Below are 13,162 nucleotides of genomic sequence, written 5' to 3'. Positions count from 1 at the left end.
TTTGCATTGATCACAATACCTGCGGTCGGAATGCAGACAAAAAACACAACTCTGATAATGTATGCACTGTCCTTGAAGTTGATTGGTCCACACCCGGGACAGCTTTCCTTAGAGCCTAGTCTCACATGGTGTTGGACCAGATGACGCCAAAAGGCGCACAACTCAAAGACAATGCACCGTCAGAATACGAGAGCTCGGGGTAAGCATTTACACCCGACCATGTGAGACTAGGCTCTAAGAAAAGCTGTCTCAGGTGTGGACCAATCAATTTCAAGGGCAGTGCATACATTATCAGAGTTGTGTTTTTTGTTTGCATTCCGACCTCAGGTATTGTGATCAATGCAAACATGACTCCTTGTAAAAAAAGGTGTCAGTTTTGTTGCCAGATAAAAGGGTAAAAAACCAATTATCATATTTTGCTACTGGCAAAGGAGGTTCCAATGGAGCCCTCACCAACTATCTCGTAGCTACGCGATGCCAATCGCATCGCTACCATCGTCATCATCATCCTATGAATAGAACGATTCCTGCAATTGGAACGTGGAATTTACACCGCCCCGGGGTCGTGACATCCAACTGAAATGAGGCAATGAGCCGTGCTGTTTGAGCAGGGAGACAATGAGCGGGGAGCGAGGTCAACAGGGGCGGCTAATCCCACGGTGGTCGGAGACACACACGGAGAGTCAGCGACACCGAGATTCTGGATTCGAATCCGCGTTTCAGTCGCCCGCGGCGATGCCGGGGTTTTCGAGTCGATTGGTCTTGGACCGGTCACCAATGACCACACGGCAAACAGCGACAAAGCAAAATAAAAAATTCTGAAAAATTCCAATGGGGTTTTCACTTTTGATTTGAAGCTTTTGTGACTGCAGGAATCCTACTCTTTGGTTCTTTCGGTAAAGTCACGTAGGTAGAAAATAAAATAAAAAACTTAAAAAATAAAAAATTATTTTAAATAATATTTTTTGGGGATTATTTTTCATTCTTAACATTTTTTATAAAAAGTTTTTTCTATTATTTTATACCTACGTGACTTTACCGAAAGAACCAAAGAGTATGGGGTTTTCACTTTGTTTGGTTCGCTCCAGCTTCTGGGAATCAAAGTTTACAATCTAATGCTGGTAGGAACCCACTGGTTCCACCAGCTCACAGGGGATTATTGTGTCCGTCCGTCCATCGTGCAGGGAGGGGCTGGGTAGGGAGGGAGCAGCTGGGTGGGGAGGGTGGTGAGGGGCTGGGTGAGGAGGGTGGGGCTGGGTGGGGGGTGGGAGGGGTGGGTCTGGGTGGGGAGGGGCTGGTCACCCTGTGATGCCCTTATAAAACTCAACGTTTAACCTACTCACGCCGGCTTGTGCCCGCCCTCACAGTCGGGCATATTTGCGGAATACACCACGCCGCCGTTGACCCTGGCCATTGACTGAGCAACCCAACGTTCCTACCAGCTCCCTCCACAGGAATGTGTTTTACATTGGTAGAACATCACTGGTAAAAAAAGCCACGTAAATTCTGTTCCAAGAGTGTGGAAAGAGGAATTTAGCCGTGGGATCCATAGCAGGGCCATCATATTGTTCATGTAGGTGGAGCACTGCTCGCTGAAAATATCCTAAATTCAATTTGTCTTGCACCATATGACATCGTGCCCCGCAGGCACTACGGGAATATCGTTTGAATAAAATAAGTAAAAGATTTTGAAGGTCTAACTGGGCGTCAAGGTGGCTAGGAGATGTTAACTACCTCGCCCGGTATATAGGAGGTCGTGGGTTCAATTCCGACCCCGATGCCTATATATTACCCACCATCAAACCATCGTCATCCATTCCATGATGATGATACGATAAAAATACAAATTTCAGTTTTGTAGAGCGTCATAAACGCTAATCGCATCTCGCAACTCTGTACAATAATTACATTCATAATCACATTCAGGGCTAAATCCAAATTCAATCAATTATTAGTTAGCAAATGAAACCCTCAGAAAATAGAAACGACAATAAATAAATCAAGAAATGGTATAAACAAAATAATGTACACACAAGGAAAATGTTCATCAAAACGTGAAATTTAAGTTGAGATGACGGGTACAACCATTATTAGTATTTTGTCTTCACAGCAGTGGACTGATTGTGGCTGCCGCTGATGAAGATGGTGCTGCTACAGATCCTGCTGATGCAGCTCCTGCTGATGATGCTGCTGCTCTTGCTGCTGCTGCTGCTGATGATGCTGCTCCTGCTGATGATGATGCTGCTCCTGCTGATGATGATGCTGCTCCTGCTGATGATGATGCTGCTCCTGCTGATGATGATGCTGCTGCTCCTGCCGCTGCTGAAGATGGTGCTGCTACAGATCCTGCTGATGCAGCTCCTGCTCTTGCTGCTGCTGCTCCTGCTGATGCTGCTGCTGCTCCTGCTGATGCTGCTGCTGCTCCTGCTGATGCTGCTGCTGCTGCGCCTGATGATGCTGCTGCTCCTGCTGCTGCTGCTGTTCCCGCTGATGAGGATGCTCCTGCTGATGATGCTGCTGCACCTGCTGCTGTGCTGCTCCTGCTGATGATGCTGCTGCTGCTCCTGCTGCTGATGCTGCTGCTGTTTCCGCTGATGAGGATGCTCCTGCTGATGATGCTGCTGATGATGATGCTGCTGCTGTTGCTGCTGCTGCTGTTCCAGCTGATGATGATGCTGCTCCTGCTGATGATGATGCTGCTACTGCCCCACCTGATGCAGCCACTGCTGATGCTGCTGCTGCTGCTGCTGCTGATGTTGATGCTACCACTGCTGCAACTGATGACGATAATGAATATGCGCAGCACCTCGCGGGTGCGACACTGCACGGGAAGGTGGTGGGGGGAGGGGGGTATCCTCACCTTGGAGAAGTAACCGACGAGGTGGCAGCCGGCATTGTCCCCCTCCGTCATGACGTAGAAGAGGAAGGGCTCCACGTCGTAATACAACGTCTTGTGGTCCAGGAACAGCTTGGCCAGGAGGCACAGGTTCTGGCAGTACGTCTGCAGACAGACCGTGCGACGAATTTTAAACTCTTTAAACTAAACCATTTTACCAGGTAAGGCCCACGAAGCTTTACAGTAGAACCCCTCTGAACGACCACCCCTGTTACTGATTAATCGCTGAACGATGTGTAGTGTATAGCGTAGTGTATACTAGTGTAGTGTATAGTGTAGTCTATAGTAGTGTAGTGCCGCCATAGAGCCCAATGTGTAGTGTATAGTGTAGTGTACACTAGTGTAGTGTATAGTGTAGTGTATAGTATACACTAGTGTAGTGTATAATGTAGTCTATAGTAGTGTAGTCTATAGTAGTGTAGTGCCTCCATAGAGCCCAATGTGTTCGCTTACAGACCATTCCCCTGTTAACGACGGGCTAATGCAGACACAGTAAATATTAACTTATCGCATCGAGTAACCACGTTTCTTTAACATGATGTGTTTATAATGTTGTTAGTATCTTGATGTATTAATATCCATTGTCTAAATATGTTTATCTTCCCATGCTATCGGAACGAATTAAGCCTTTAACGTGTATTTCCTTCACTCGCTTAACGGCCAAATCACTTAACGGCCGGTTTCGTGGAACCGATTACCGTCGTTAAGAGGGGTTCTACTGTTTCGCTCATTTTCAGAAGCGACCTGGCGATCGCAAATGACAGCTCAAGTGGCTGACCATCGTGTGGAAATTTATAAGCAGCCAAATACTCTCAGCGCGTGATATTGATTCTAGATGTGGAGGGGAAAACCGGAGGGCCCGGAGAAAAATCCACGCGACCACAGGGAGAGAGACACGCAAACTCCAAATATACAGCAGCAGGCGTCAGGGTCGGGATCGAACCCACGACCTCCTGCATACCAGGAGAGGTAGTTAACATCTCCTAGCCACCGTGATGATGATGATGAGAGAGAGACACGCAAACTCCAAATATACAGCAGCAGGCGTCGGGGTCGAGATCGAACCCACGACCTCCTGCATACCAAGCGAGGTAATTAACATCTCCTAGCCACCGTGATGATGATGAGAGAGAGAGAGACACACAAACTCCAAATATACAGCAGGCGTCAGGGTCGGGATCAAACCACGACCTCCTGTATACCAGGTGAGGTAGTTAACATCTCCTAGCCACTGTGATGATGATGATGATGAGAGAGAGACACCGCAAACTCCAAATATACAGCAGGCATCAGGGTCAGGATCGAACCGATGACCGCCTGCATACCAAGCGAGGTAGTTAACATCTCGCTCCTCCGACCAAACGTTTTCAAAGAGGTGGAAAAGCAACCAACACTTCACCCCACCACACGCGTCCTGCCATGTCAAATCGCAACCAATCTACACTGCTCGGTGGACCGGAGGGCCAGAGGAATTGAATAAACTTGCCACACGCTACGTACGTTGAACTTCTTTCGCACCGTACGCAGCTAACCGTGCTAATCGGAGGCGCAAACGCCCCGCGCAGCTTGTCACGTCTTTCGCTCGCACGCCGTCTCTCCAGAACTCACGAGTGGGGCAGATATTTTTTTTGAAAAATTGCGTTGTGAACGATGTGGAGGAGTCGTATCGATTCACTCTCCGTCGCCAGCAGGGGTAATATTGCTCTGGGGGGGGGGGGGGGTCACACAAAACAGACTGGTGGGGTCGTTCGACAAGAGACCAGTCTCTGATTGGGTCTCGGAGAAGATAAATAGACTCGATCCGATGGGGCCCTTTGGACAATTATTCGGACCGACATCTGACGGTGTTTTGATGAGGATGACGGAGCAGTTCCGATCAGGTTGGGGAAGGCGAAAGCTGAGAGTTCCAGCCCTTGAGGGTAGAAAGTGGAGAGGCCGGTGACCTTCCCCATCGAGTGGAGGGTTGACAAGGTTGATTTAAGTTGTTGATTTTAGATTTTGCAATATTGGCAAGGGATTTGCCATTGCCTGCCTCTGTGAAATATATCCTAAATATCAGCCTGGTCGGACACTGACTTCTAAGGAGCAGATCCTGTTTGAGATTCCCAGCTTCAAGGTGCCTCTGGGGTGTCCAGCAGAGTGCCGAACCCACGCTGTGATGGAGCTGAAATCAATGAGAAACCCCGAGACATTTAAAGACTCTATTTAAAGCCCACTTACTCAGAGACGCTCCGATCCACTTCTCCAACAACATACGCGCAGAGTTAAGACTCGCGAATCTACGGCTAGACCTCCTCCTAACGTGTGTACGTACGTGCGTTGAACTTATTTCGCGCCGTACGTAGCAAACCGTGCTAATCGGAGGTGCGGTGTGTGTACGTGTGTTGAACTTCTTTCGCACCGTACGAGTATTTGGCTTCGTTAAATTTCCACACGATGAGCAACTTCGTTGGGATGTTATTTGTGCGAGCCAGGTCGCTTCTGAAAAAGAGCCAAGTGGCTCGGTAGGGCCTAACCTGGTAAAATAAAAAAAGTTTCAACAGTTTCAATCCGTCGCCTGGGGGGATCAGGCGAGTTCGGGGTAATGTGGGCGCATAAAGCAATTCGCTTAATGGCACCATCGCCACGGTGACCCCCAGAAACCTCCGTGGGTGTTGGCCGAGATATCAAACGAAGCACCGCTCCACTCTTACCTATTCGTCGCAAACAGCCCATTCATTCACGTGGGGGGGGGGGTTGCTTTGAAGCTCTTGATGGCTGAGCAGTCACTAAGTGACCTAAATGCTGTTCAAGACTTGTGCCGCTGTGAGTCATCGTCGCCCATGGGCGGCTGCGGTAGAAGACGCGGGGGGGGGGCTCCTCAAATCGTACCCACGATACGGGCATCGATTAGCACGGTTGGCTACGTACGGTGCGAAAGAAGTTCAACGCACGTAGGGTGTGGCAAGTTTATTCAATGCCTCTGGCCCTCCAGTCCACCGAGCAGTGTAGATTGGTGGCGGCGGTTCTCAATTTGACCTGGCAGGACGCGTGTGGTGGGGTGAAGTGTCGGTTGCTTCCACCTCTTTGAAAACGTTTGGTCGGAGGAGCGAGATGTTAACTACCTCGCCTGGTATGCAGGTGGTCGTCGGTTCGATCCTGACCCTGATGCCTGCTGTATATTTGGAGTTTGCGGTGCCTCTCTCATCATCATCATCATCATCACGGTGACTGGGAGATGTGAACTACCTCACCTGATATGCAGGCGGTCGTGGGTTCGATCCCGACCCTTACGCCTGCTGTATATTTGGAGTTTGCGGTGTCTCTCTCATCATCATCATCATGGTGGCTAGGAGATGTTAACTGCCTCGCCTAGTATGCAGGCGGTCGTGGGTTCGATCCCGACCCTGACGCCTGCTGTATATTTGGAGATCGAATAGACACCACGCTGATTCGCTTACATGTCCACCGTCACCATGCAGCCTGTTGAGATGCGCTCGCATTTAGAACCCCTGGTATGTGTTGAACTTATTTTGCACCGTATGCAGCCAACCCGCGCCGATCGGAGGTGCGGTGCATGCATGCTGAACTTCTTTTGCACCATACATTACCAGAGCATGCTTGTTTTGCATGTGCACCACAAGTACGTGTGGTTAATGCAGACGTGGTTCCTTGCAAAAGGTTTCTATTTGGTGTTTGAACATCTTAACACAACTGTCAGACAGGGTGAAAGAAACCCATTCACATGTTTTTCAGACGCCGAGTTAAAGTTCGCGACACTCATCCCCGTCCGTACAATCCATGCACTATGGGAGGAAGGGGATGAAGATGGAAGCACACATACAAAAACATTTGTCAATCCACTGTTGGATGAGGGCCTCCCCACGGCATGCGAATCTCGGGGGTTGATATGACCATACTTCACCACGCTGGTCAATGCGGGCTGGTGAAGGCATGGGGCATATAAGTGGAAGCACAGAATTTCATTGCAAATGAACGGATTTTGCTGGACTGCCCTCTGCTGCCCACAACAAAGGTCAACCCCCGATGCCGCCTCTGACAACCTGGCACGCGGTGGCAGTGGAGGTCGCCCATCCAAGCACTATCCAGGCTCGATGCCGCTTAGCTTTCTAGATCTGATGAGATTTGGTGTGGTCCGGGTGGCACAGACATTAATTCTAGATTTGAAGTTTTCGTGACTGCAAGGATTCATACTCTTTGTTTTTTTCGGTAAAGTCACGTAGGTAGAAAATGTAAATAAATTAAATCACGACGTTTCGGGGGCAAAACAAGCATCCTTCTTCAGGTAAGGAGAGCTTCGCGAAAGCACAGCGTGCACAAATCTCTCCGGCACGTGTTGTGAAGACGGGTACCACAGAATCCGAACGTGTCCGTCCAAAGGCTCACTGAACTGCATTGGCTTCTGGTTGCCAAACGAAAACATTGTCAGGGTCGGGCTCATTGCCACAAATGAACCACAATACCTTGCCGATCTCGTCAAGAAGCATAAAACATCACGCGAACTCCGGTCATCATCACAGCAGCGGCTTTTCGCTCGGCCATCGGACGAAGATGGTCACCGCATCGCTCGCTTTCAGATGCGCTTCTACTGCGGCCGTCTGGAATGCTCTTCAGTCCAATATTTGAAAGCCACCGGAGCTATGCACTTTAAAATCATCCAGATGGAAAACTTTTGCGTTTATCTTCTTGGTTCTTTCGGTAAAGTCACGTAGAAGGGAAATAATAAAATAATTAAAATAAAACATTATAAAATACAATTCTCACGACGTTTCGGCCACAACGCAAGCAGCCGTCCTCAGGTGAAGAACGGGTCTAGGGCTGCCCTGCGAATTTTTATATTATATATTAAAAGACAGCTGTCTTTCCGACAGACCTGTTCTTCACCTGAGGTCGGCTGCTTGCGTTGTGGCCGAAACGTCGTGAGAATTGTATTTTATTATGTTTAATTTTTATTATTTATTATTTCCCTTCTACGTGACTTTACCGAAAAAGAACCAAGAAGATGAATCCCTGCAGTCACGAAAGCTTTAAATCGAAATTTTTGTGTTTAGTTTGCTGTCCTTCCCCCACACCTCCGATTAGCACGATTGGCTACGTACGGTGCGAAATAAGTTCAACGTACATGCATTTGGTTACAGGTGTAGAGCTTACACTAAAATCGCTGACGCGCTGAGAATCAACAGGCTGATGAACTCCATCTGACACGGGCGGTGCGACAGGCGAGAAAAACCGAGAGGTCCCTACGAGAGCTTTTGAAAATGCTGCTGACGTTGGACCGATCCTCCAGGATTCTGACAAAAAGAAGCGACACTCCAGGGACATGTTCTAATTTCGAAAAAACACAGATGCGCATTAAAAATTAAAGCAGCTCACGTAGTGGCCGAGTGACTCAGAGGTCAGAGCACTCATGGCCACCGTTGAGACCATGGCTTGGAATCCTGACAGCAGCCAGTGATGACACTGGGACGAGAGAACGGGCCGCGGGTGGATGTGGTCTCAGCCCGGACACCGCGGACTGCACAAAGAATTCCCCGCCCCCCCCCCCCCCCATCAAGTTTGATTCCGCACTGGATGTGACCGTTCACCAGCAGTTCAGAATTACATCTTTAGAAGCATAAAGGAGAGAAAAGGCCACCTGAAAATAGTTTTTTTTTTCAGAAGTTTCGTAAAATATTTGCATGCACGTACATTGAACTTCTTTCGCACACCTTCGGCCCGTACCATCAGCCCCTGCACCCGGTGGCATCGGTATTTGCACGCCGTGTCTCCCGTGAGAGATCGGACCTATCCCCAATGGGCTCTGTACGTCTGCGGATGTATGTTGTGTACGTCGACGAGGCATTCACCAAATGTACGTGCGTTGAACTTCTTTCGCACCGTACGTAGCCAACCGCGCTAATCGGTGGTGCGGGTGAAGGATCATTCAGGTCGACTCCCCGACAAACGCACAAACACACAGCGCAACGCTCGAAGGGATCGCTGAATGGAATCTTCGTCACGGGCCATGACGCCAAAGAAGAGCACAACCGGAATAGATTGGGGGAAGTAAAATAAAAAAAACAATTAAGATAAACGTTCTAGATTTGAAGCTTTCGTGACTGCAAGGATTCATATTCTTAGGTTTTTTCGGTAAAGGCACTTAGGTAAAACATTTAAATTAATAAAAGTAAAATAAAATAAAAATCACGACGTTTCGGAGGCAACAACGGAAGCTTGTGTTGCCTCCGAAACGTCGTGATTTTTATTTTATTTTACTTTTATTAATTTTAATTTTTTACCTACGTGACTTTACCGAAAAAACCTAAGAATAAGATAAACGTTACCCACGCTTAACCTGCAACCTCCGATTAGCACGGTTGGCTCCGTACAGTGCAAAGGAAGTTGAACACACGTACAACCCGCCCGCACCAACTACGCGCTTGGGAGAAGGGGGGAGGAGAGCCCAGTGCACGTGTTCAACCCTTTTAGTCACTCCACTGCTGGATGAGGCTCATGGAGGAGGAGGGGGGGGGTGGTCCTGGGGGGTTATTTGACCGTACTGAGAGCCTTGAGACTCCGTTACGCTTTGCCGGGTAAACGAGCGTAGCACAGCGGCAGTAATAATGTTTAAATAATCCACCACCTCCTCCGGGCGGTGGTGTTGTGTGCCACCGACATCTGGGTGGTTGGTTTTCGAGCTGTTCCCCGTACGCGGGTGTTTGTTTCGTGCGTAAGCAATTTGGCGGGTGAAGAACAGCCAAGTTGGAAATGGCCCTAACTCAGTGTTCTTTATTGCAAACCCCGCGGCGCCACTGGCAGTCCCTAGTGCCCTTTAGTGCAGCCCCTGCCGTGCGGCCCCCCGACAATACATAAATGTGAAAACAGCCCCCCATCATCATCATCATCGTCGTGCTGCTGTCGAACTGCTAATGGTTTCAAATGGTGTGACGGCCTTCACGCTGACGATGTCTTATCGGCGAAAGTGGCCGGCCCCTCTGAAAATGAGTGAAGGACACTGCCCTAACGGCTCTGAAATCTCCGCGCGCGCGCGCCCACTCCACCTTGTTCTTTTTGCCGTCCACTTCGAAGACGGACACGGTGCCGTTCCGGTAGATCTCATCCCCCGGCGGGTGCTTCCAAACGCACTTGGCCTGGCCAGAGACAAAGCGGAGAAAGAAAATGATATTTTACATTTAGAATGATAAACAGACGGATGCGCAAATGGGAAAATTAAAGACACAAGCCAAGGTGGTGCGATAGAGGGCCAAGCAAACCAAACTGTGGACCAAAGAGTAAACCCAGAGGCCCATAGAGATTCATAGAAACCCATATAGACACATTTTATACAATCCACAGTTGCACAACCAACACTGTGTACCATAGAGTAAACAACAGTAGTTTGTGCACAAATGTTAAAATTGGTCAAGCAATTAAAGATATGAAATTACCGTACATTGCGGGAATAACTAATAAACTGGCCAGATTAAAAAAAAAACATCCGAGTGAGATATGGCACGACACATAAAATACAAAAACTAATATCTGGTACTAAGGATGAATTACCTAAGTGAACAAACAGGTGTGTACCGGATAAATTGCTCCTGTGGCAAATGCTATGTTGGTCAGAGGGGCCGAATGATCATCATGAGACTAAAAGAACACCAAACAGAACTTTCGGCAGTTGCAGAACGCACGTGCCAACAAGGACATTACATTTCTTTTGATGTTGAAGTTTTGTGTAAAACTAGTTACTACTGGCTAAGACTAATTAGATAATCTATTGTAATTGAGAGAAAAAAAAAATACTTTGAACCCTTCTGATAGCCACAGGCCGAGTGCTGCTTGGAAGCATATTATCAAGTAATAGACTATATTCTTGGTTCTTTCGGTAAAGTCACGTAGAAGGGAAATAATAAAATAATAAAAATTCTTTAGAAAAAAAAAGGATTTATTTTATTTTATTATTTCCCTTCTACGTGACTTTACCGAACGAACCAAGAATATTAATCCCTGCAGTCACGAAAGCTTGTTTAATTGCATGCCTATACCGGTCGCTATACGTCGATTAACTAAGACTTAATGTGTACATAGCTGCTGCCAAACTAACAAAAATAAGCATTCCATTATATGTTGACTAGCTTTATTAGCCGGCTTCGCCCGGGACTTGGATTCTTGTCTTGGATTAACACACGGCCTACGCGGAGGGTGGGGTGGGGGGATGCGTGACGTCAGCATGCACACTGCGTGACGAGCTAAGTAACTGGAAGTGAATAAAAACATTTCAACAGACACTCTGCATGCACGACGTAAATTGCTCGCGCTTGCCGGTTACCCTCAGCGAGTTCAGAAAGGCCTCTTATATATCATTCTAGCTTACCACGTGGATTTACATTTAACCGTAGCCATTTCAAATTGACAGATTCATACAATCTAGATTAATACAGTACAGTGAAACCTTGGATTGCGAGCATAATTCGTTCCGGAAACGTGCTTGTAATCCAAAGCACTCGCATATCAGTTGTGATCACGTGACGCTCGGCAGACAAAGCGTATACGCGTACTGCTCGTATTGCAAGACCTCGCTCGTTTATCAAATTAATATTTATTTAAAATTTTTGCTCGTCTTGCAAAACACTCGCAGACCAAGTTACTCGCAATCCAAGCTTTTACAGTACATGATTATTCACCGATGACTCTCGCGCCCGATATCATTTCACGCGCGTATAAATAAACTCGCGTAACCCCCCCTGGGACATTGCCACGGAACCCCCCCCCTGTTGAGCACCACCGCTGGGACCGACGCCGCCACCGCCGCCACCACCGCTCACCATGTGTCTGCGCAGGATGGTGGGGCTCTTCATGTACTTGAGGCAGAACTCGCAGACGTAGAGCTTGCCCAGGCGCGTGTACTCCTCGGGGTAGGGCGAGTGGTACCACGTGTCGAGCTCGTAGCGCCCAAACACGATGGTGCGGATGCCGGCCTCCAGACAGGCGCCCACCACGGCCGCCCCCGCCAGCGCTCCGTCGCCGTCGCACGCGGCCCCGCGCAGGTGCATCTGCTCCTGCCGCGGGGTGGTAGCGGGGGTTTTAGTGGGGGGGTGTGGGGGGCTTGATGGCGGCGGGGGGGGGGGCAGAGGTTTAAACACGGCATCTTGAGATGCGTTCGCGTGTAAACGCGACAAAAATCTGATAATTGTTTTTTTTACCCTTCTATCTGGCAACAAAACTGACACCTTTTTTTATGAGGAGTCATGTTTGCATAGACAATACCTGCAGTTATAATGCAAACAAAAAAACATAACTCTGATAATGGATGCACTGTCCTTGAAGTTGATTGGTCCACACCCGAGACAGCTTGCCTTAGAGCCTAGTCTCACATGGTGTTGGACCAGATGACGCCAAAAGGCACACTTTTGGCGTCATGGTGCGCCTTTTGGCGTCATCTGGTCCAACCCATGTGAGACTAGGCTCTAAGGCAAGCTGTCTCGGGTGTGGACCAATCAACTTCAAGAACAGTGCATACATTATCAGAGTTATGTTTTTTTGTTTGCATTATAACTGCAGCTATTGTGGTCTATGCAAACATGACTCATTGTAAAAAAAAGGTGTCAGTTTTGTTGCCAGATAGAAGGGTAAAAAAACAATTATCATATTTTTTACTGGCAAATGGTGCGACAAAAATCCACGCTGTACCGTACTGCAATAAAACCTCGGCTCGGCTTTACATCCCCCTGCTTGTATCCGCACACACGCACACAAATAAAAAGATCCCCCGTAAAGCCTCCAGACTGTTGGGCCAAGTGCCGTTAGCGAGCAGAACCTATGAAGAATGGCACGGTACTTGTGGGGGTGGGTGGCCCAGCACCACGCCCGACCGCCTTAGTCTCCCGATGTTTACACACCCCTACACCAGGTACTCAATTGAGGCCGAGTCGACCTAGGGAAGGCCCAGAACTGGTTTAGATCATCGTCACCGCTGTTGGCCGTGAGCGGGATTCGAACTCGGGTCACCGGGTTCGTAGCGCGGCGCGCTAACCGCGACGCTGCCGCTCCCAGCCTGAGGTTCGCACACGGACGGGTGGTAGTGTGCAGTGCAAGTTTGCGGTTCAACTACAGGGGCTGCCCCGGTTAATGCCGCACAAACACACACACGCGCGAATACGTGCCATCTGCGTTGCAGTACGGGTTGAAGACCTCGCGTTGTTACGAGAAAAAGAGTGCCAGCATGATTGTCCAAACATTTGAAAACTGGACTGAAATCTGAACAAAAGATCTAATCCCAACATA

The 13,162-nt window shown here is 48.6% G+C and overlaps 1 protein-coding gene and 1 long non-coding RNA gene across 4 annotated transcripts in view; one reads left to right on the top strand and one right to left on the bottom strand.

Annotated features, from left to right (window-relative positions):
• The window catches only part of LOC144736716 (uncharacterized), a 501,200-nt gene that overhangs the window by 368,004 nt on the left and 120,034 nt on the right, over positions 1–13,162 (top strand). The window lies entirely within an intron of this gene.
• Positions 1–13,162, bottom strand: part of LOC144736671 (histone acetyltransferase KAT7-like) — a 51,598-nt gene that overhangs the window by 19,482 nt on the left and 18,954 nt on the right. For 2 of the 3 annotated variants that reach the window (XM_078619247.1, XM_078619249.1), the window contains 3 exons: positions 11,704–11,937; positions 9,937–10,026; positions 2,861–3,001 (listed from right to left, as the gene is read on the bottom strand). In XM_078619247.1, coding sequence (XP_078475373.1) covers positions 2,861–3,001; positions 9,937–10,026; positions 11,704–11,937 — 465 coding nt within the window. The remainder of the gene's footprint in view (positions 1–2,860; positions 3,002–9,936; positions 10,027–11,703; positions 11,938–13,162) is intronic. The other variant, XM_078619248.1, reaches the window with a different exon arrangement.

This window comes from Lampetra planeri, chromosome 62 (assembly GCF_965212315.1).
Source record: "Lampetra planeri chromosome 62, kcLamPlan1.2.h2, whole genome shotgun sequence".
Classification (NCBI taxonomy): Eukaryota; Metazoa; Chordata; class Hyperoartia; order Petromyzontiformes; family Petromyzontidae; genus Lampetra; species Lampetra planeri.
The sequence above is the reverse complement of the archived record's forward strand: the minus strand, read 5'-3'. Positions and strand labels throughout refer to the sequence as shown.